The sequence below is a fragment of the Neopsephotus bourkii genome, unplaced genomic scaffold (assembly GCF_033783945.1).
Source record: "Neopsephotus bourkii isolate Nb327-2 ecotype Australia unplaced genomic scaffold, CSIRO-AGI_Nbou_v1 NB_1792, whole genome shotgun sequence".
NCBI classification, from domain to species: domain Eukaryota; kingdom Metazoa; phylum Chordata; class Aves; order Psittaciformes; family Psittacidae; genus Neopsephotus; species Neopsephotus bourkii.
In genome coordinates, this window is record NW_026902266.1 from 6,093,140 (window position 1) to 6,117,038 (window position 23,899).

The following is a 23,899-nucleotide window of genomic DNA, read 5'->3' on the forward strand; positions in this document are numbered from 1 at the left end:
TAGCCCTTCCTCCCTAGTTGCATTTCAGAATTGTATTGAAATACAAAACTTGATGGCAAAAGCAGCGAGCAAAAATAACTTCCTTTCCGTTTCTAAAATATGGGGAATTACTTTCTCTCCCAGTTCATCTGATAGTCTCATGTGCAGCTCTAAATTTCCCCTGCTTTTACTTGTGCTGCTAAAAGGCTTGCTAGGCTCTGGGGATTTTCGCTCCCAAAATGGAGGAAGGAAGTGTTTACTTGCTGTTTGGGCTACCTTTTCTCACCCTGTGGCTAGCTCAGCTCTGTGGTCTCCTTTTCTTGAGGCTAAAGCTCTTGTCAAGCTGACCTGTGTGTGGATGGAGTGAGAACAGTGCTCCTAAGGCAGCCTAAGGTGTGCTGGAGGTATGAGCACTGAGTCTTGCGACTGAACTTCCAGGAAAGTGAATCCCAATGCTCCCTGGTGTAAATGCACAGTTAGGAGATACGGGGAGAAAAAAGTGCTGAGTGTGCTTAAATAATGAAGATTGTCTACTTAACTGTGCCCAGTGTATATATAGAGAAGCTTGCATGTCTTAGAAATCCTAATTTGGGCATACTGTACTCTTACTTTCCTGTACAAATGGGAACATGCTGTCAAAGTCTTGCTGATGCCAATTGTAACACCACTTAAACCAAACTGGTGTTATACTCTCTTCCATGAACTGTAATTGCTCTATAGGGAAGCACTGTGGTGTGGGCCTGATGCAGATCCTTCCCAAAAGCAGCAAGAAGCTGGGGCAGACTGCTTGGGTTGTCCTGCCTTGGTGATGGGAGGTTGGGATCCCACTATGTACTGTGGGTCTTGTACTATGAGCACTCTCCATAACTCTCTGGAGGCTTGAGGCAGTCCTTGACCTTGGTTTCCACATCCATGGCTGTGTGCGTCCCTACAGCTTGGGCTGTGCTCCGCAGGCTGTCTGTCCCTGGGCAGCAGCATGGCTCATGAGGCAGGTTTCTCTTGTCTGTGGGGTATGAGGGGAGAGATCGGCTTCTCCCAAATTCTCGCATCTCCTTCCTTCTGGGGCTTCCCATGCTGTGAGCTACAGGGAGACCTTGGCAGCCCATGTATGGTCACTGCCTGGGGACAGGCTCTGCTGCACCAGCAAGCCCCAGGCATTTCTTTGCCATGCCTATCCCCAGCTGTCCTGAATTCTCCATATCCCTAGAGGTATCTTGAGGGTCCTTGCTAGGATGACTGCTGTTGCTAAGTATACCAGTGGTTGGAAGGAGGCTGTTTAGGAAAACTGATACGTGGAGAGTCTTTGGACACCTTGGTGCACCAAATTCCTTGGGGGAGGGATGGCTGATCTCTGCTCAGGAGTAACTGGTTTGTTTGACCCAGCTGGGCTTATTTATTAAAGTGGAAAAATAGTAGGGAAGTGAACATGGGCCAGATGGATAATTTAGTGGAACTGGGCAATGCTTTGGTGTTCCCAAATTCAAAGTAGGTGCTCTGGCAATGGCATTAGGGATGAAGAACTGTCTCTAATTATAGGGAGGTATCAAGTGCCTTCACTGCCCCTTTCTCCTTGAAGAACAACAACAAGGCCCTTGCTTTGCCTCTGAGCTTATTTTGGGTTTGGAGATGTAAGCATTAAAGCAGCCCAGCAGCATTTATTTGAATTTTACTCTTTTTAAACCACAGAAGACTCTGCTGGCTGTTTTAAAACCCTTGGGGTGAAGCCTGGCTCTGAAGCTTGTGGGAATCCCTTGCCCCTGGATTTTGGAGGCCTGGCTGTGGGGAAGGCTGGGTTGGCTGACCCAGGGACCATCCTTGCAGGCTGCTAGGAGGTTTTGCCAGACCAGCATTGCTGGTGTGGGGTGAAAAAGCCCTTCTGCTGTCTGAGGTGGTGCTGGGGCTCCTGCTGCCCTGCGGGAAGGGGAGCAGAGGCACAGCCCTGCTTGCACCCTGGGGCACCCAACCCCTCTGTCTCCAGGAGCCCAGGCATCCCTTGGTCGCACCCCACAATGGGGCAAGCTCTGCTTGCCCTGGCTTGTCCAACAGCATTAATAAATCTGCAGCAGTGAGGAAAGTGGAGAAGTCCAGGCAGAGTTTTGGGGCATGGCTAGGCTTTACTGCTTGCTTAGAGCAGGCAAGCATCCCCCAGGGTGGAAATGTCCCCAAGGGAGGCTCATCGTATCAGGGGATATGATGACACCTTGGGACAGGCTGGGGTCCTGGCCTTGGGACAGCTCAGGGTCTGTTTGCAGCCATGCTCCACACATGGGTTAAAAGTGCATGGGCTTTCCCAAGTTTGCTGCAGCTGGAACAGGACAAGTGCTGCTCCGTGGGCACAGCTGAGTTCAACTTAGACATGTGTGAGGTGTGTGGAAGGCTGGTTTGGGAAGGTGGGTAAAAAAGAGGGATTTTCTTCCACCCCCTGGTCTGGGCATCCTCCCTGGACATACGAGTTTTGTGTGGTATGCTGCTTCAGAGGGTTTCAAGCTTTTCACAAAACGTGAAAGCCTTTTTCCTAGCAGTTAACTGGAAGGGCAGAAGGTACCGCAGCCGGCTTTGTGGCAGTGAAGGGGTTAACCTCATCATGACCTGGGGATCCTGGGCCCCTCTGCTCTGACCCCCACTGACCCTGCTAACCCAGCTCTGGCTGATGCTCTGCCTACATCCCTCCCATTTGCATCCATCACCCCTGTGACCCATGTGCCTGGCTGCGCGGTCTGCACAGCAGCTGAGTGGGCCCCTTGCTGCCTCTGTGCTCTCCCCAGAGCTGGGTTTTCTCCCAGCAGGGCACTCATCCAGCCTGGGTGCTGACTTTGTCGGGGACACTGACTCGCATCTGAGCAGACCGCCTGGCTGGGAGGTGCTCCAAGGCATTGTTGGCACTGCAGTTTGGTTGGGAACAGCTATCTCTTTGGGGGAGTGGGATTCCTAGCCTGGAGAAAGTTGTTGCCCAGGCTCCAGGGGAGTTTGGTGGCTGCTGGGCTCCTGTGGCTGTAATCTGGCTCTGACTGACAGTGCAAACCTGCTGTCACCCTCTGGCTCAGAGGAAATGCCACAGGATTTGCTGCTCTCACTTCATCCTCCATGTACAGCCCTCCCAGTACAGTCTGACTGTGTGAACCTGCCTGGGAAAGACAGTGCAGGCAAGGGAGGGTTCTGCTTTGCCCAACACCCAGCTTGTGCAGCAGCTTTGATGTCCCATAGTTGCAGTTCCTGTTCCCTTAATATGAGTCCACCAAGCTCCTTGTCAGGCTGTCTTTGGGCGCACTAAGGAGATGCTTTGGCATCCTTTGAAGCCAAAAGCAGAGGGAATGGGTTCTCATGGGGTGATTCTGTTCTCCTTAAGCTGTTTATAAGGAGAAACCTTGAGGATTTATGTCAGTGAAAAGAAGACATGGGTGTGTATTTGTATGACAGGCACTCAGGGACCTCTTTACCCAGACTGTTCTGGATCATGGTCGTCTGGTATATGGGTCAAGAATGTGCCCTCAGAGATGCTGCATGTGCTGGGAAGGCAGCTGTCCTCCATGACATAACTGCAGGATGATTGGTACTAGAGCAGCACCTACAGTGCCCAGCCAAAGTCAGGGTGTCACCATGGTGGGTTCTCTGTGGCTATCCCAATGGCCTATTGCCTCAGGGAAAAGAGAACAGGTTATCTCTACTGCAAGACCAGACAGATGATGTTGAGATGTTTAGGAAGGGAAGAGATGCTCCAGCCATTGGACTTGCCCACTGTTGATTGGGTACCCAGAAGAGGAGGTTGCCTACTGGACCCATGTGACATCTGCCAGGCCTTGGATGATATCTTGGGTAACCCAAGGCATCCTCAGCGACACTTGGCACCTGAATTACTCCCTGGTTTCCAAATACCACATAGGAAACACAGGCCATTGCTGAGATTGGAGTTGACCTCTCCTGAGGCTTGGCTAGATATCTAACAGTCCTCAGCTTGTCTGGGTGCTCCATGGAGGCTCAGTCACAAATGGGTTAACCAGCCCTACTCGGAGCCTATGTGTGTTTTCCTTGCCAGTGTATCCCTCCTAACACACAGCAGATGTGTGAGGCAGCCGCTGGAGTGTCTTAATCCCAGGTTTCGGCACTCGGTTGTCTTTCTCAGGGGCAGGTCTGCAGCAGCTTTCTGGGGGCTCTGCCAGTGCTCTTGCAATGGCTGAGCAGGGAGCCTGGCAGACCCCATCCTCTGCAGGAGGATTTGCAGCAAGGCAGGTTGAAATGTCTTCTCTTATTTGCTGGTTTAAACAAGTCACTCCTGGGATGGGTTGCAGGGGCTGGCAGCAGAGCTGAAGCTGATAGCTCCATCTGGAGTCATACGGGGTGTGTTAAACGCAGGAGATCCTTGGGTTCATCCTATCTCAAAGGAGCAGTGGTGCTTCATACAAGCCTGGTGTGTCTGATAACTGCACAAGGAATACATGGGTAAAGAGGAAGACAGATGAGCAAACCCAGCAGGATTTATTAATGAATGGAAATGGCAGTCAGTGGGCATCTATTATTAGCTTGATTGGTGACTTGCACCCGATAGTCTAAAAACTTGGAGCCACCTCAGAGCAACTGGTCTGAGATGTGAAAGACTTGGTTTATTTGGAGCTCAGTTTACTTGGATTTCTCTTGCTATTGCACAAACCTGTAGGCCCAAATGCTAGTGTACATCAGCACCACCCCACTGTCTGCCATAAAGCTGTGCCAGTTTGCATCAGCTGGAGGTGTTCAGTTCTTTCGCTTACATGCTCATTTTGAAAATAGATCCTTTGCTAGGGATTAGTTCTGCATTACAAAGAAGCCTCTCTCCCAGCTCTAGGTATCTGTTAGGTATCTTGCTTGCTGCAGCTAAATAGACAGTATGTGCAATGCCTTTTATCAAGCTCTTGCCAGACACTTTGGAAAATACGATCTCTTCTTCTGTGCTTGTGCATGCATGTGTTTTTCTGCTGCAAAAGCAATTTCCAGTGAAAGCTTGCTCCAGAACCATTAGCATCAACAAACTCTGAACCATTGACAGACCCCAAACAATCATGACTGACAGCCTTCTGGGAGGAGGGCAAAGTTCTCCCTCAATAAAATTGATGTCAGTAACTATTTCCTCTTAAAATAAGTGTCTCCTTGCCATTGTCACCCAGCGTCACGTAACAGGCGCTGACAGCAGTGTGTCTGGGCTGAACTGTCTTGAAGGACAGACTAATGTGTTATACAGGCTGTACACTCTTGCTATGGTGGGGCTTTTCTTTCCTTCAGGTGGCATTCGTCTCTTCTGCTGCTTCTTCACTCAGTTGCCATCTTTCTGCATACAGCCTTAGCTGCACCTTTTGCAGAAAGGCTTGTCTTAACTTTATGTTGGAGCATTGATTATAGAATCATAGAATAATTAGGGTTGGAAAGGACCTTAAGATCATCAAGTTCCAACCCCTCTGCCATGGGCAGCGACACCTCACACTAAATCATATCACCCAAGGCCTCCTCCAACCTGGCCTTGAACACTGCCAAGGATGGAGCATTCACAACCTCCTTGGGCAACCTATTCCAGTGCCTCACCACCCTAACAGGAAAGAATTTCCTCCTTATATCCAATCTAAACTTCCTCTGTTTAAGTTTTAACCCATTACCCCTTGTCCTATCACTACAGTCACTGATGAAGAGTCCATCCTGAGCACCCTTATAGCCCCCCTTCAGACACTGGAAGGCTGCTATGAGGTCTCCACGCAGCCTTCTCTTCTCCAGGCTGAACAGTACCAACTTTCTCAGCCAATCTTCATACAGGAGGTGCTCCAGTCCCCTGATCATCCTCATGGCCCTCCTCTGGACTTGTTCCAACAGTTCCATGTCCTTTTTATGTTGAGGACACCAGAACTGCACACAATACCTCAAGTGAGGTCTCATGAGAGCAGAGTAGAGTGGTATCTTCCTCCGCGATTGAGGTATATGTTGGTCTTCAGGTGTTTCGGACACATGATGATACTTTTGCCTGACCTTTCATAACAGCTCCCATCTTTTGCCCAGTTTGGTGAGGGGGGCATGGGTGTTATTGGCAAGCTGATGTTCAACACCTTTCCCCAGACAAGGTGCATCTTGAAGTGAGGGTATAGCCTGAGAGCAGGAACTGTCAGACGATGCTGGGGATCCTTCTTATCAGTCTACCCTGACCCCAGCTGGAGTAACCAGCCTGGCAGTGTGCGGCAGGGATTAATGGTTGCTAAAATTGCTTGTGTTGCACAACGCAGTGCTACATCAGAGCCTCGAGCCGGCTGCAGATATACTAGTAAGTTTATATTGGGCAGAAGCTGTATTTCACTTTTTGAAAGCTGTGCTGGTCAGCTGAGCAGCATGGCTTGGGCAGAGCTGCACTCGCACAGCGGCACTATCCTGCAGGCCTATCAAGAAAATGTTTCACTTGGCTTTGGGTGATGTTTAAACACATCTCACGTGCCACTTACTTGCTGAAAGAAGGTGGTGCCTCTGTTACAGGTTGTGCCCCTCTTATGAAAAACATGAGAGAAATCTGAAGGTGTCTCCAGCTGCCCAGTGTCCATCTAATCCACCCACCCAAAGCAAAGGCTACTCCATTTATTTTAAATGGACATTCAAAGTTCAGATTCATTCAGCAGCTTTCCAAACCTTGGTGAACAAAAACCAGTGACAAGGTGATATGATGCTGTAAGAAGGTCTGGTTTGGACATTTCTTACAGTGTCTGCTGGTGGGGGGACAACCCCTTGGCAGCAGTTGCCTATGGTTTATTCATCCTGGCTGAAGTCCTTTGTCCTGCTTCTCGGCCCTGCAGCCGTGGAGAGGCATCCCAGAGAGATGGAGCCGGTACTTGGGGCCAATAGTTCTCCTCTTGTCCTGTAATAACCCTCCTGTGTGGGCTGGGAACCTCTTATCTGCAGCCATTGTTTTGTCTTCCTGTCTCTTTCCCAATGGCTTTGTTTGTTTAACCTAATATATAGGTATGGTGTAGGCTGCAGTAACCATGCTGGCTCCATGTGCTGGACCAGCTGCACCCCTCCAGGGCTTGGCTGAGTCACTTGGCCTTGGCCCTGGTCTATAAAACCGGATGGTAGCTCACTGCAGTGGCTCAGGTGGTATCTCTCCCTGTTTGCACAGCACCTAGTGTAACAGGGACTCTGATCAACTTTAACCATGCAGGGCCGCCCAGTTAATGCTTACACCACCTCCCTTTGCTTCCCTCCTCTCCCTTTCTTAAATACAGCTTTCAGATATTCCTTCTGTTTCCTTCTCCCTCAGCCCCCCCACCCTTTGCCCTTGTTTGTATTACCCCTGTAGCAACTTCTCTTATAAGGCAGGGAAAGCTTGCCTCTTCCCCTCTCACTGGAAGGTCAACCAAACTTTGGGGATTTTAGGTTTATGCATGTACCCATGCAGTGTCTCACAGGGAGGGTCCCTGCATTCTGTGTGAAGGTGAGGGGTAGTGGTGAGGTAGATGAAGAGGGGATGCTCCTTCTTGACCTGGCTTCCTCTCCTTCTCATTTCTGGCTCTTTGGATGTCATAGGAAGAAAGTAATCATTGATCCCAAGCCAAGTACTTCAGACTTAGTATGACATGGTGTTTGTTGACTCTTTGGATGCAGCCCACAATTATGCATGTTCTTCATGGTGCTCCTCTGAGAGTGTAGGCCAGGAAACAGCTCTGAGCCAAGACAGCTCCCGCCTACAGCACCCCCTCCCTCGACACCCATGGGATCACACGTTGGCTTCGGAATGTTCCCTCCTGACTCATGGCCAGGGAAGGGGAAGGCTTGTTGGGAGTATCATTGGGATCGGACTCCTTCCCCTGCACCCTGAGCTAATTGCACAGTTGAGATGCCCTGCCCTATTGACAGCACCTTTCTGGAGCTTGTAACTAGCTGTTCTGGTGTGAAGGAGATGATGTGCTGCTTTTGGCTGCTAGATGCCCTGTTTCCTTGGGATTATCTCTGGCTGCCTGTTTTGGTTTCTGTATTTAGCTGCCCAAAAGCGAGTAAAAGCTGGGCTGAGCTAACTGGTTATTAGGGCTGAAGGTGAGATGAACAACTCGATCCTTCAGGCTACCATGTAAACCTCACCATCTACACAGCTGACATACCAACTGGTGTGCCCCTTTCACTGGACTGAGGCTCCTAGTGGGCTAGGCAAGTGCTGATGTCTGCCAGGCTGGTTTCAAAGTGGGGGTTGCATGTGCATGTTGGAGACGTTGGGGGTGTCAGGAGAGGGACAGAGGTTTGGGATGGCAGAGGGAACGAGGCATCACTTAGAAGGCTAAACAGACCCCATCTACTCCATCGTCCTGGGGGGCTGCTGGTGGACGTGCAGGTCTGTGGCTGAGCCAGGGCTGCACAGTCCTTGCTGAAGGGGTTAGGCTGTTCCTGTGAGAACATCTTCTATGGGTGGGTTTCCACCATTGGCATGCAGGCATGGACCATGTTGTCAGCTGATGGCACCTACAACAGACTGTATGTTGTATGTTGGAGCAACCTCCCTGGGCAACCTATTCCAGTGCCTCACTACCTTAACAGGAAGGAATTTCCTCCTTATATCCAATCTAAACTTCCCCTGTTTAAGTTTTAACCCATTACCCCTTGTCCTATCACTACAGCCCCTAATGAAGATTCCCTCCCCAGCATCCCTATAGGCCCCCTTCAGACACTGGAAGGCTGCTATGAGGTCTCCATGCAGCCTTCTCTTCTCCAGGCTGAACAGCTCCAACTTTCTCAGCCGATCTTCATATGGGAGGTGCTCCAGGCCCCTGTTCATGCTCGTGGCCCTCCTCTGAAATTGATCCAATAGATCCATGTCCTTTTTATGTTCCCTGCCAGTGTTCAAGCCCAGGTTGGACGAGGCCTTGGGTGATATGGTTTAGAGCGAGGTGTCCCTGCTGATGGCAGGGGGGTTGGAACTTGATGATCTTAAGGTCCTTTCCAACCCTAACTATTCTATGATTCTATGGTTCTATGATGCTGACAGTGCTGTGCATCCCAGCAATGTTGCAGAAAATAACTTTGGCTGTGTTTCTTTGCTAGCAGGACTCAAGTCTTTTTTGTTTCTTTTTCCCTAGACCATGTGTTAGCCTCCAACTGATTTTGCAACTAGTGCTACATAGCAGAGTGATTGTGTAATTAACAGGAACTGGTGCGGCCCTATCTCTCTGGGACTCCCGCCCTCCTCCTCACAGTGATGGAGACAGATTCACTCCCTCACCTTCTCTGCTTCCCCTGCTGCTGGGAAGAGCTCTGGGAAGCTCTCTGGTCCCCTGCAGTGTGTTTCTGGGTGCTCCAGGCATCCCTGCTCCTGTAGTGGGGTGCAGTTTTGCTGCGGAGATTTATGGTGGTTCTCCCAGGTTAAACTCTGCAAAAAAAATAACAGATGAATTAATTCTTTGTTTTTCTTCCTGTGTCCGCTGTACTCCTACCCGCTTCCTGATGGGACCAGGAGGTTTGTTTCTGTGAAGGGATTAGGAGCAGCAGTGGGACTGGTGCTGACCTTACTGTACTTGGATATGTGGTGTGACTCAGACTGATGCACCTGGGCTCGGCAGCAAGCAAGGGAGGAGAGGGGACAGAAGGCGCCTCTGTTCTGCAGGACGATGGTGTGGGGATTCTGCTGCACTGCTACTTTTCCATGGTCCTTTAGGCCCAGCCTTTGCGCTCTTGAATAGTGGGTTTAAATTCTCCCCATGGAGATGGGGATAGCGGCTCTGTCCGTGTGTCAGTGCACAGTTCCCTTCCTTCCTGCAAGCTGTGAGTTTAGAAAGAGAACCCTGCTCTGCTCTCCTTTCCATGTGGTCCTGCAGGACCCTGCTGATGCTGGATGAAGGATGAGTTTTCTTGTCATATCTGATGTCTTCCTCAAAGATGAAAGCCAAGGAGAAGGGCAGGAAACCTTCCCCAGAGGTTGAGTGGCACAGCAACCTTATGAAGGCAGGAGGATTTTCCAGGTGGAATTCAGTACCAAAAACATCTTTCCCTGAGAGCAATGCAGAGGTCAGCCTGCTGCCTGTTCCAATGTAGGGATGCTTCACTTTTGGTGTTTCCAAATGACAGTAGCACCTTAGACCAGCAAGAGCTAGTGTCACAACCTCTATCTGGTCCTGGACTTCATCACCAAGCATGGGTTTTGTGTCAGCTCTGTTCATTGAAGGCCCTCGTGTCTGAGAGGCAGTCAGTCCCGGACTTGGGGTGAAAGTCTGCCAAGTGCTTGCAAGATGAGGAGCTCACACTGGCACCCTCAGAGAGACAAACCCAGGTGTGGAGGCAAGGCTCTCTTGCTGGGGGAATCAACAGCTTTTCCCCCTGTCTGTTTACACAGAGGATCTCGCCTCTGCTAGGTAGTGGTGTGCCATTGCCTTTTCTGCTCACCACATGTAGCAAGCTCCTGCCTTCTGGCGACAATGGCTGCATTCCTCCTTGCCCCTCCTCAGCTCCCTGGGGATTGCCTGGAATCTTTGCCTGAAATAAGAGTGCTGCTGTGATTTCGTTCAGCACCCAGTTGTTGCTGGCCCATGGGTGCCAGCTGCATCCCTGCCTGCCAGGGCTCCTCCATTGTACATCCTTGGCTGGCTCAGACCATGGGAGAAGCTGGCAGGCTTGGGCTGATTCTCTCCAAAGAGAAAACCCTGTAGGTTCATATTTCACTTCAACTCTGTGGGCAGTTGTGATGAAGTCAATAGGGGCATTCACATGCTTAAACCTAATTATTCCTGTAAGTACTTGCAGGGTTGGGACAGGCTCTTTTTTCAGCAAGAGACCTTTTATGGTGGCTCTCTTGCATCTTCTCACCAAATTGAGAAAGAAAAATTGATAAAGAAAAAAAAAGGCAGTGTGACAGTAAGTGAGCAGCCCAGAGTGGGGCCAGCATCAATATCTGTGCCTGGTGGGTTTTGTTGCTCCTGACCACTTAGGGGATGCTTAGTAAATACCTGCAGAAAAAAAATTAACTGTTTTGAAACTAAGAGATAGTGGGAAGGAGGACAGGCACTTCCTTCTTGTCTGACTTTAATGCACTGCTTTGTTATTGAGAGTTCTGGGTGTATTTTATGGGCAACTTCCCTATTTCAACTTACCAGGAGGCAAGAAGCGCTCCTGTGGAAGTGACTGAAGGGAAACATGTAAATGAGATGAAGGGGACTGAAAGCAGGAAGAAGGTGAGGATCTAAGCAGGAAGATCCTATCATAATAGCTCCCATCTCAAAGACAGCCAGAGCAACATTGCCACTGAATGTAGGGAAACCTGGACAGGCTATACCATGAGCACCGTGATGTGCAAGTACAAGGTAAGGCTGGAACTTGCAATATATGAGTCCAGGCACCTGTTGGTTTGCTATAGAGGAATATCTTTTCCCCCAAAACCAACACACAGTGACCAGGAGATGCAGACTGGGGGAAAAAAAGACTGTTCTTTCTTTCTACGCCTGTTTTCATGATGAGATAGCATGAAGAACAATCCTCTTGAATGCATGGCAGATGGGCATTTTGTTTTAGCAGGCGGCAGTGTTGTTAGTCGTTCATCAAACACTCACACACTTCTTTCATCTCCCGAAATACTAGTGTTTCAAGAAGGCGAGCCACTTTCTTTTTCGTTTGCTCTTACCCAATTTGATGGCTGGGAAAACTGAGGCACGGAAGAGTCAGTCACTTGAGCAGGTGAGGGGGAGGTTTGAGAGGAGAAGCAGGATGCATGCTACTTGTCAGGCCAGTGGCTTCCCCCAAAACCCATCTGCTACCTCCATCCCAGGAGAACATTTTTTGTCCAGTGCAGCGTTTCCCAGCACAAAGTCCATCTCGCATTAACCTGGCTCTTGGTTCACCTCCGGGCGTTCGGGGATAGTTGGGAGGTGAGCCCTTCACGGAAGACTTCTGCTGTCAATTTCTGCTCCCAAGTTGCTTTGTGTAAGCAGTGGTAAAGGTGGGGAAAAAAGAAGAGGGGCCGGGGGGGGGGGGGGGTATTGAAGAAGGGAAGGAGGAGGGGGCTGGAGAAGATGAAGGAGGGAGAGAAGAGAGTTAAAGCATAGAAAGGCGCGGGAGAAGCCCCCCTCGGAGGGAAGTGGGGAGCGCCGGTCTTTGTGCTGCGGGACCCGCTCCGAGCGAGCGGCTCTCCCGATTCTCCCGTGACACCTCCAAGAGGAGGAGAAGAAGGAAGAGGAGGAGGTGGAGGAGCCAAGCCGGGGGTGTGGAGCGGGGGGGTAGCAGAAACAAAAGGAAACCAGCTGCAGAACTTCCTGAAGGCGGAGAGGGGGGACGCGGCAGCGCGCAGGCAGGCGGGCAGACAGGCAGCTGGCTGCGGCACTGGGGAAGGGGCGGCAGCGGCCACCATGACCAGCGCAATCCTGAGGAGGAATTCCAGTAAGCAGGGCCTGCAGAACCTCATCAGGTGAGCGCACACCTGTCCGCGGGGACCCAGACCCGGCCCGCGGGTGGGGGGTGCCGGGTGGGAGAAAGGAAACGTGCTCCGGATCGACCGTCTTCGGGTCCCTTTAAACCGGCCGGATTTCTCCTTCACCCCGCTGCTTCAGCAGACACGATGCATCGGATGGAAGGAAAATAGACACACAATTAAGATACCCTCCCTCCCCAAAAGCAATATGAGAAAAGCGGATTTGAACTTACTGATGGCTTTTCCAGGAGCACACAGCTGAGCACAACTGTGCTGTGACACTCACCTGAGCCGGCTGATTTCTCCCCCTCCTTTCTCCGCAAGGGATGTCTCAGTGTGTGTCTTTTTGTGTCCCCTGAGGGCTGAAGGCTTCTGCCTAGAAAAATGATTTATTTATTTATTTGGGGGTTGGAAACGTACGTTGTGCATGCTGCATGTGCGTTTTGAATTCAGAGATCTGTAAAGAGCCAGATCCTCCCAGGGCTGCAAGTTGACATCTCTCTCTTCCAATTTAATTAATCGCAATAGTGCTTTGAACCTTTCCCTCGCAGTGTAATTGCCAGGGCTGGGAGGTGGATGGTTCAGCTGGGTTATTCCCATTTGTCAGCCAGAGCTGAGCCCCGGAGGACAGCTACATTGTCTGCTGGCGCTGGGATTCCCTTCCATGTGGTCACTCTGCTCTTCCTTGGGGGCTGGAAATGCCGCTTTTCTCTGTGGGTTTCTGGGATCCTCCTCTGGCTGGTGGTGGTGTGCCATGCTGCTGGCTCTAACTGGGCAGACGGGAGGCACTCCTTTCCTCTTCAAATTTAATTGAGCAGCTGGATGAGCGAAAATGGAATAAGGGAGTGCTGGACTCCCATCCTGTGCCTTGGGCACCTCTTGGCTCCCTTGTGGCCACTGATGTCTGCTGGTCTCCAGCCAGAAGGTAGGAGATGTTGGGGTGGGATTTATTTGGATAGGTGTTTTCCTGTCAATTTTGGGATTTCCCTGGCTGGTAATGCAGCCTCTAAACCTCATCTCCCAGGTGAGTTGCTTGCCTTGGAAAGAGAGCTGGCTTCTACAGCCATCCAGTTCCCCGTACCTTCTCCCTGGACAAAGGGGAGTTGTAAGGAAAGCTCCCACTGTTTGCATGGGATGGAAAGTGGGCAGGAGGAGCCAAATCCTCTCCTGTTTGGCCAGTTGCACTTTTCTTGGTCTCAGCCCAGAGGGACTGGGATCTCCATTATGCATCCCTGTTTCAGAACAGGGCTTGGTCAGGGACTCATGAGCAGCATGGAAATCTCTATGTTAGGTGTACAGCAAGTAGGGATTGGCTCAGATTTGGGGCCATCTAGCCAGGCAAATGAACTGGGATGGGAATCACTGCTTACAGCTAGGTGGCAATTTATTTTGCGGGGTGTCAGGTGGGCGGTCGTGGAGGAGGTACGTGTGCCTCATACACAGAAAAGGGGTGTCCAAAGAGCTGCCCTTGGCACAGTCCAAGCCAGGGGCATTTACTTGCCCTTAATGGTGTCTCCAGGTTCCTCCTGCTGTGGATATGGGACTTCTGGTGCTGCAGATACTCACAGGGGTTTTACTAGAGGAACTCTGGGATGACATGAGAGTGGGGTTATTACCTTTTTATCTGGCTGAGTTTTGGCTTTGTGGCTGTGTTTTCCAGTCCTACTTACAGGCAGGGAGGTGGTGTGTGAAGATGTATGAGGGGTTTAATCCATGGTTTACACCCAAATAACCCCATTAATGCTCACATAAATCAACATGAGGATAGGCAGGATCTGCTCCTTGCAAAGGACAGCGTATGTTGTATTTTCTCCCAGCAGTTTTCCTCCTAAGCCTGGCCATGGGGCTCGCTCTACAAGACCTGCCACTTCAGGTGCAGGAACAAGCTCCTTCAGTTGTTGAACAATGGCCTGAGGCTCCTGGCTTGAAGATATATTGCTGTCAAGATTGCTTTTATCTGTCTCAAGATGACTGCAGGCAGAGTGGTTACAGAGTGTAGGTCCTAGGCTCTTCTGATGTACCTGAGTGCACCGGAGATCTGGAGCACAAGAGTGAAAACGGCTGCCCAGACACACGTTTGTGAGCACTGGGGATTTTGGTGTGATGCTGAGGTTTACCTAGCTGCTCCTGCTGTCACTAAGATCTGGAAAATAAACTCTGTAATCAGAATGACAGGTTAGACTGCTGCAGAGCATCAGCAGAGATAACCAGGGAATTACTTTCTCTGGGCATTGCTCAGCCAAGGGCGCTGCTTGCCAGGCTGTCCTACACCGGGTTAAAGGATCCTGAACTGAAAGCAGTGTAAAAATCTTGATGGTTTTGGGTTGAAGAGCAGAGTCCCAGCGCTTAGGCATCCAGCCTTGTGCTTGAGACAAAATCCCAGCATTTTGGATGAAGTGGCCTATGCCCATGTGCTGAGCAGGAATGCCTGCCTGCCATCACCTGAACATCTGTCCCAGGAGCCAAATTCGCGTGGAATGGCTTTTCTGTGGACCATCCTGACAGGATTAGTGCACACTGTGCTTTAGGGTGTCAAAGGCACCACAGGCTGAAGTGCTGAGTCAATGCTCTGGGAAACATTCTTCATCTCTTCCCAGCCTGGATAGAGGTAGGCTGGAAAAATTAGCCCTCCTTGTTTCTCCCTGGCTTTGCAGAAAGTGCAGGCAGGAGCATGCCATTTACATCTGAAAGGCTGAAGGCTGATGAGAGCTGAGTGGCTGAGTGATTACCTGGGAAAGAATGGGCAGTATCAGGGTTATCTGCCTCCCCTCCTTTGAGGAGTGTGCCCAGGCACTCTCCTCATCTGCATAGTCTATCAGGGTATCCATGGGGAAAGATTTCTCCCTTTGTAGCACGTGAACAGCAGCGATCCCTCACATGCCCACAAGACTTCTTTTTTGTTTTAAGACCTCTCCAAACATGAACTGCTTAATCTTGTTATTGTGGTCTGTTTTTCCTTATCTTTCTAATGAATTCCAATAAATAAGATAGGGATCCAGCTCCTGTCATGTCGATTCATTCAGTTCGTTATCTGCTCCTGCTGGAATTTTACTCTCCCTCTATTTATCGAGTGTTTCACAGAAGAATATGGCTGTTTAATTAACCTACAAATCAGCCTCTCTGTAAATTGGCTGTGCCGCTCCTCGAAACTGGATTATCTGGCCTCTTGTTTGACACGGTTCCCGCTGAGTGCTGCAGCGGCTGACTGCAGTCACATCCCCATAGCTGGGCTCTGGGTGGGATAAGGGGGGTCAAGTGTGCTTACAGATGGATGTGTGTTAGAAGCACTGCCACTCTTGTCTCAGCTGGTTTGGTTTTTATCCAGCATGTGGGTGAATTTTGGGTGACATTAGGAAGTGAACTGTGGTCTGGTCTTGGGGATAAAGGACGGTTTTCTTGCACGCTGCTTGTATGCCTCCAGGCACAATGGGGGACCTGGTCCAGAACAGGGGTTCCAAAGCATGGCTGCTGCGCAGGCACCAAATAAACAAGTGTCTGTAATTACATGTCTCTGCAGTGCTGTTGAGTCTCAAGTGCAAATAATGCTGTGGGGAAGGGGGGTAGAATCTTTAGGATGAAAAAGCTCAGGGAAGAAAATGAGTTGGAAAATTGGATTGGGTGATAAACCTAATTATTTCCTCCTAGGATGTGCCTTTTGCTTCTTCATCCTCCATGGAATCATTAACATGGGAAACTGAACCATGAGATCTGAAATCATGCTTGCACACTCCTGTGTTTTGGCCTGCCATACATGATGAGATGCTTTCAACCCCCAGCTGATGTCAGCACTCCTGGTCCTGGTGGACCAGGCAATTGCATGCCTCTTCTTTCTCCCTGCAATGTGCTGCTACATTGTTGAGCAATGTCCTGGTGATGCTCATCTTCCCCAGTGTTAAGGGTAGCTTTAAAATTCTCCAAACTCGTTGAATTTTGGTGTATGTCATGAGTGTAATATATAGTTTGATAGCGATCTGGGGGCTTTGCCCACCTCTGCGGGATGCCTTCCTTTCTGCCTGCATTTCCTGGAGCTTGCCAGGATGTGTCTCAGCAGGGAAGATGCTACTCCAGTACTTCTGTCTTGACCTTCTGAATGCTGAGCTGGGAACAAGGAGCTTAGAATACTTGGGAAGGATGGATGATATTTTGAGCAGGGAGGGAATTTTTTGGGTGTGTGTGTGTGGTTGATGGCACGACATGATCTGGACACAGTTTGTTGTCTGGAAGGTAGCTACTCCCTCTGGAGGGTATTGTAGCATCTCTTTACTGTGGTTTGTGGGTAGGTTTGGTGAGTGAGGAAAGCTTGCTATGAAGAAGTGGGGTATCTCTTTAGGGGAGAGGGGGAAAACTAACGTGCAAGATCAAACCAGTAGCAGAGCTGCTGGGTTGGGGAGAAGGGAGGGATGCTAGCATGGGGACATTAGGGGACACGGGAGCTTCATCTGTGTAATTCATGCTTTGCAGTGCTGCCTCAACCTGTGATGAGGAGTCTATGGTCCCTGCAGGGTTTACCCACCATAGTGCTCCCCTTCCCAAATCGTCCCTATTTTGGTGCTTTTATTAGTGCTCTTTATTCCTCTGCTCCCATCACTGGGGCCAGGGAGGATTTTATAGGCGCCTTTGTGAACCTCAGGAGTAGAGGGCAGATGGGAAGAGAGAAGTGACCAGAGCTGCTGACTGGGAGGAGTGGCCGGGAGAGCCCTTTATGCCAGACTGATCACCCAGCTCAGGCAAGGCATGCTTGGGGGCTTTCCATATCCCATTGAGGCTCAGCTTAGGTGTTGCCAGCTGCTTGCAGAGCTATGTCACTACATTTTTCAAGCCATGAGAGACCTGGGGCTTTGCAGCCCAGCTGAGCGTGGGGCTGGGTGGGCCAGTGCGTGGTGTGTACCCCCTGCTTGTGCGCCTTATGGGATGCTCACCCTCTGCTTTTACTTCAAGGAGGGCAGCTCATCCTTCTGCAGTTGCGGTGTCTCCTCCATTCCCAGATTTTCCCAGCCCTGAGGCTTGTTTCTTCAGAAACACTCCACCTAACACTGACTTTTCCCAGAAGTCAGCTGATGTTTTTTGTTTGCTGTTAGCCTTGTTTCTCTCGGACTTCTACCTGTTCTCAAGCAATTGGATATTCAGGGCTTGAACGTGAGCCCATGAACATTTCTGTGAGCTGTAGTGAGCCTCTGAGCCCCCTGGGGCTGCAGCTGCAGGTTATCCGTATCCTTTGGAAGGGTGGAGGATTACTACGTGCATCTGAGCGTGGTTCATCTGGAAAGGGCACTGAATGGGGAAGCTGAGGTCTGAAGCGTTGCAGCTGGGATGGTGTGTAAGAACAAATTTTCAGCTTCCAGACTGCTTTTTTTCCCCTTCTCCCTCCATTTGTGTGACTGAACCTTTTTGATGGAGAACACTAAAGTGGGCACCAAACATCATCAGCTCTATGTCAGGCAGTGGCAACTTGGGCTGCCAAGTACCTCTGTCCCACAGCGAGAGCCTGGGGGTGACCATGCCCTTAAGCACAGGGGTTGCAGTCAGTATTCTGGGGCAAAGGCTGTATTTTCTCACGAAGACATGCTGCTTTAGCACAGCAGGGACCGAGGGCTTGCTGCTGACTCCAGTTCCTGTTGCAGCACAACTCATCAGTGATGGCTATAAAAGAAGAGAGCCTCGACTCTCCCATGGAGCAGAGCAGCACGTTCTCACGGCCTCCCTGCTGCCTCCTGTCAGTGCTTGGGTACTAAACTCCCTTCTGCTGCTGGGGACTGCAGGGGCTGGGGGACCGCATCTCCCCAAGGGCTGCAAAATGAAGGACTTGTGGCCAAGACAACAGTGCTATAAAAAGCAGCATGTCTGGTTTGAAACTCACTCTAAATCCCAGCTTGAAGCAGGGGTAAGGCTATTTCTCACCTCCCTAGGTTCTGACTTGTTTTCTAGCATGAGTATATCGAGAAGGATGCTGACTGACTGTAGCCAAGGTGAGAAAGCTATGGAAGCTTGCTTCCCTCTGAGACATGAGGAAAGTACAATAGAAAAGCTGGGCAAGGCAGCCTGAACCTCTCTGACAAGTCTTATTTTCTCTTCTGGCATGCTTCTCCCTTGCAAAAACAGAGCCTAGACTTCCTGCCCTTTAGAAAAAACCTGATTTTTTGAACCTTACGGCTGAGATGGAGAGACTGTGAGAAAGGGCCATGGTCTGAGGTTGTACACAGCACCGATTTCTCACACCTACTGAATACCATGGATCGCTGGAAGGGCTCAAACTCCAGCCCTTTCCTCCCCCCTGCCAAATTCCTGACTGGTGATGTTAATACATTACCGCACCAGCCTATCTGTGTGCTAAGGACCCATGGTCCTCGGGGTGCAATCCATCATCTTGTAAAGGATTCGTTTGGATTCTGTCTGCCTTGATTAAACCCAATAATAATAAAAAGAAGCAGTTGCTCCCATCTGCTGCTTTGTGCCTCTATGAGTGGGCTGTGCATCACCCATGATATCTGGAAGTGTGGACCATCCCCTCTGTCTTTCTGGAGCTGCCATCCTGTGAGAGGCAGGAGGGGACAGATGAGGCTCGTGATGAAGGACCAGCCCTGCCTATGTCCCTCCTCCAGGGTCTGCTCCTGCCATTCACCGCCAGGTTTCTCAAAATGTCTCTCATTTTTCTTGTGGAAGCGGTAAATTACCAGCTTGGGATATTCCCTGCCTATCATGCCACACTGAAAGTCAGTCTTAGCAGGGAATTAAGTGAAGGCTAAACCAGGCAAAGTTTTATACCTGGCACGTGTGGATGCATGGCTGTACATCTGCATATCTTTCTTTGGGCAGAAATGGGATATGGTTTGGTGGAAAAAAATCCAAGGTTCATCTGAAAAAGAGGAGCTGGATGTGGTTTTTTTCTCCTGTTCCTGCCTGCTGAAAGTTTGGGCTGTATCATATTCTGCTCAGGCGCCTTGGTGTGTCCTTATCGCCCCATGCCTGATGCCTTTCTGCATTCCCCCCCCCAGCTCCAGCGGGTCAGCAGGGACAGGCTCCGTGGCTGCTCCTGGGTGTGAAGCAGCTCCGTCCTGCTGTTCACATCTTGAAGGCGAGCCGTGATTTATAGCAGAAACAGGGAGATGTGGCTGAGACTGTGCAGCTGTGGGTGGGGTGGGGAACCTTGGTATGAGAAAAAGGCTGAGGGTAAAGCATATAGGCACATTTTTTTTCCTTGCCCCCCCCCCCCCCCCCCCCTTTTTCAAACTGTAGCCTGGACTGCGAACAGAGCAGTGCAGCTGAGGAATTACATGAATGTATGGGAAGGAGCGGCTTGTGCAGCATCTCTGGATGTCTTTGACTGACAAGCTGGTCTTTCAGAGCCAGGATAACCATCTCTCCCGAGACTAGGCTGTGACATAATATTTTATTTTATTTATTTTTGTGGTATCCCTATATCATACCACTATCCACACCCCCTTCTTTATCCAATGGGACAGTTACCCAGCTGTAGTCTTTGCTGCATTACTCTGAAGTCACAGAAACCCATCCATCAAGAAATGTAACTGTTGCTTGTTGTCTGACATGGTGATGGTCATACCGTGGATGCTTTGCCAGCACATGTCCCCTGGTGTCAGGGAGCATGCGGTCCCTGTGGTTGCTGATTTTCAGGAGCGGTCTCTTGGCAGAACATTGATCAGGGGGTTGGGATGCCAGCTGGACTTCAGCTCCATTCCCCATGTCTTCTGGCTTTGTGGTGACCTTGGACAAGTCCTTGGGTTAGGGACATGTTTTTGAAGTTCTCTTGATTGGTGGAGGTAAACCTGGGCCTTAGATGGATCTTGGAAGGGGTTGAGATGCTGAGTTCTGATGCTTAATACTGGTGCCTGCGGTGTGATGCGTTCCCTGGGGCACTGTTGATGCATCCCTGTGTTGATTTGCAGGAATGGAGAGAAACTGAGCCATGGCAGCATGACCATGCATTGCATGCAAGTATCTTCAGCCATGAAGGGTGAGCTGCACATCCCCATATTCCTGCCACTCATGTCTGGGCCCTTTATACATGGCAGCAGGATGAACTTGTTGATAGCCCTAGGCTATTTTGTATCTAGCACCAGGACAAGGCAAGGGAGGCTGCAGTGGATTAGAGGGGAAGGACTCTTGCATAGGTTTCTGGCATCTCCCTTTATCCTAACTTCAAGAGAGAGACCAAAGGGAAGTCTGCTGGGGCATACAGGGCTACCCTTCCCAGTTATTCTATAATTCATGTAGCCCCATTTCTTGGGAGTGATGGTGGTAGATGCTTTTGCAGGTGGTGGGGCAATATGTCTTCTGGGAAGACGGTGTCCATCATTCCATGGGCTGCACGTGGCTCCTTCTAAACCCTGTTCCCCCAAACTCTTCCATCAGGAACCTTGGCTCTGCAGGTGCAGCCTACCTGACAGAGGCAGTGACCAAAGTCAACACCGTCCTGGCCCCGATACCCCAACGAGCTCAGGAGACAGGAATGTCCAGTGTGCTGGTAGAGGGTTCCTGGGTTTGTCTGGCACAGGTCTGCGAAGCTCAAACCCTCTGGGAGGCATTTCGTTTTCCTTTCTGGAATTAGCTTTAGTGCTGAAGGTTGGATTTGAGCCAGAAAAGCTTCCTTTGAGCTGTTGGCCATGCAGAAGACTCCTCAAGTCTGCAACATTTCCCTTAAACACAGCTCAGCTGGTGCCAGAAATTTCCCTTGCCTGAATATTATAATCTCCTCAAGTGCCGGTGAGGAAATGCCCAAAGGAAGCTTGACCTTTCCATCAACGCTAGCTCATCTGGAGCGGGCATTCATGGCCACGTGGAACAGTGCAGCCAGAGTGTGGGTGCCTGTGACACTGTTCTGCAGAAGGAGGAGGTGTTTTGTAGGGCAAATGGAAATAAAACCCCTCCCTTGGCTGGGAGTCTGGAGGGAGGTGAAGTCAAGAGCTAGATCTGAAATGAGCAGCTGAACCCAGTCAGAGCAGAAATCTAAGCATCCCAGATGCTTGGCAAGCTGTGACTCTGGCCAAAGCTGAACCAAGGTGTTTTCTGTCTATCCTTAGGCCTGCGGGATCTCCTCGCCTTCTCAGGAAGAGATAAGCCCCTTCCACAAAGAGTGTTTTTCCCTACATCACAGAACGGTTTAGGTTGGAAAGGACTGTAAGATCACCTAGTTCCAGCCTGCTTGCCATGGCCAGGGATGCTTCTAGACTGTGTCACCCAAGGCTCTGTCCAACCTGACCTTGAACAGCGCCAAGGATGGAGCATTCACAACCTCCTTGGGCAACCCATTCCAGTGCCTCACCACCCTAACAGGAAAGAATTTCTTCCTTATATCCAATCTAAACTTCCCGTTTAAGTTTTAACCCATTACCCCTTGTCCTGCCACTACAGTCTCTAATGAAGAGTTCCTCCCCAGCATCCCTATAGGCCCCCTTCAGATAGTGGAAGGCTGCTATGAGGTCTCCACGCAGCCTTCTCTTCTCCAGGCTGAACAGCCCAGACTTTCTCAGTCTGTCTTCATACGGGAGGTGCTCCAGTCCCCTGATCATTCTCGTGGCCCTCCTATGGACTTGTTTGAACAGATCCATGTCCTTTTCATGTTGAGGACACCAGAACTGCACACAATACTCCAAGTGAGGTCTCACAAGAGCAGAGTAGAGGGGCAGGATCACCTCCTTCGACCTGCTGGTCACGCTGCTTTCGATGCAGCCCAGGATACGGTTGGCTTTCTGGGCTGTGAGCGCACACTGAAGCTGGCTTATGTTCAGTTTCTCATCCACCAACACTCCCAGTCAAGACCTCCAAAAGCTGCTGGCTGGCTAAGGACTGCATAAAGAGGAACAATCCAATCCTATGATGAGGTCTTGCTGGAGCAAGCCTTGCCACAGCTCCTAGCTGCGGGGACAACAAAGTGTTTATTCTATCCTCCCTTCTCCAGTTCCTGTTATGTTTGTGCGAGGGATCAATTTCCTTTCCCCTCACATGAAAATTGCTCTATATAGGGCGGTGACTGAATGCAGGAGTGGAGTACTCTGTTGCTCATCTTGCAAGCCTTTAAGCTTTAAGTCTTCTTATTTACCGTTTCCCTATCTTGTGCTGGGTGAAATGAAGTGAAGAGCGCTTTGACCCAGCCACAGCTATGAGCCTGTTTCTTCCCCAGACTTCTCCAGCCTGGGACTGACCTGGAAAAGTGCTGTCTGGAGGTGAAGGCAGAGTGATACGTGGTATCAGCTGGATCCTGAAGTGCTGGGAAATTATTTCTAGAAATGGGAAAGATGGTTGTGCAATGCTGCTGTGGGCTGAGCACGCTGGGTTGGGAATGTGATTACGAGCAATTAGAACCAACAGGAGACTGCGGCCCCTTCTTAGAAAATGGAGCTGTTTGTAAATTAAATCTTTCCACCATTTTGCTTTGAAAAGCAATTTAACAGCTGACCCCTTCCTCACACTTGGGCTTGTCTGAATGGAAACGGCACATTCTGTCTCCAGCCCAACAAACCCTTGTAGCTGACCCAAAGGCAGGGCCTTTGGTGAGGTTTAGTTTCTCATTTGTTTGGGGTATTTTTTTGTTTTCTTTTTTTTTTTTCCCCTGAAGATTTCACAAATACTTGCTCTGCTGGGTCAGTCAAATAGGAATTGTCCTTCTCCCTGAGCTTGTTGATGTGACTGCTGAACCCCAAAGCATCTCTTATTAAACCTTGCTCTGCTGCCAGCCTGTTGGAGCTCTGAATCTGCTAATAAACTGTTCAAGGTGTTTGCTGGAGGATGCACTTATTGCTGAGAGGAGCAGATATGGAACTCCCAGCATCGCAACCCAGCCCTGATGTGTGCCTGAGCCGCATCCCAGCATGGTGGTGGGCTGGTTTGCTCTGTGACAAAAGGAGCTGGGAATGTTCTTTCCCCGCTTTTGCAGAAAAATCTGTCTCCCCAAAACGGTCGCCCCCAGCTCTGTCCTCAGCCTGTTTGGAGGATGCAGGGACAGAATAGTGAGCCGGTGAGGTCATGGAGAGAGAGTTAGTCACATCCAACTGGGAAAGGGAGAGGGCTGCCAACCAGCGTTGCTCTCACACTGCAGGAAGCTCATGTGGTTCAGAGGGGACCCCCTTCTGGCTCCCCCCCGCACGCTGGCCAAGCCAGGGGGTTGGTGCAGCGCTGCTTCTGCAGTGGCTTCCCAAGGAGCTGGAGGAGGGGGCCAGGGAATTAAATCAAAATCTAACTTGTTCTGTCATAAGCATGGACCTCGTAACTGGGGCGATATGGGCGAGAGGGGGTTAAGAGCCTTTCCAGATCAGAGCCTATCTGGAGCTGTTGCACAAGGGAGGGAGATCATGGCAGAGTTTAATGAATGACTTCATTTATATATTAAAAAAACCCAACAACAACACGATGGCTTCCTGCCAGGCCCACAGACAAGGGTTTCTATGGGAACCTGGGGGGAAATAACAAATAGGAGTGTGGGACGAGTCAGGAAGGGGGGAGGGGAGTACAAGCTCTAGTCTGGGTCCACTTTGCTCAAGGTGGCCAGGGGTGAGAGCAGGGAGAAGGGGAAAGGATGGCTGAATT

At 50.4% G+C, this 23,899-nt stretch overlaps 1 protein-coding gene across 4 annotated transcripts in view; it reads left to right on the top strand.

The window, feature by feature from the left end:
- The window catches only part of LSP1 (lymphocyte specific protein 1), a 51,421-nt gene that overhangs the window by 1,334 nt on the left and 26,188 nt on the right, over nucleotides 1–23,899 (top strand). The window contains exon 1 of one of the 4 annotated variants that reach the window (XM_061342472.1): nucleotides 12,011–12,355. The exons of the other annotated variants lie outside the window; for them this stretch is intronic. Coding sequence (XP_061198456.1) covers nucleotides 12,297–12,355 — 59 coding nt within the window. The 5' untranslated portion in view covers nucleotides 12,011–12,296. Of the gene's footprint in view, nucleotides 1–12,010; nucleotides 12,356–23,899 lie in introns of those variants that run through there. 4 annotated transcript variants of the gene reach the window in all.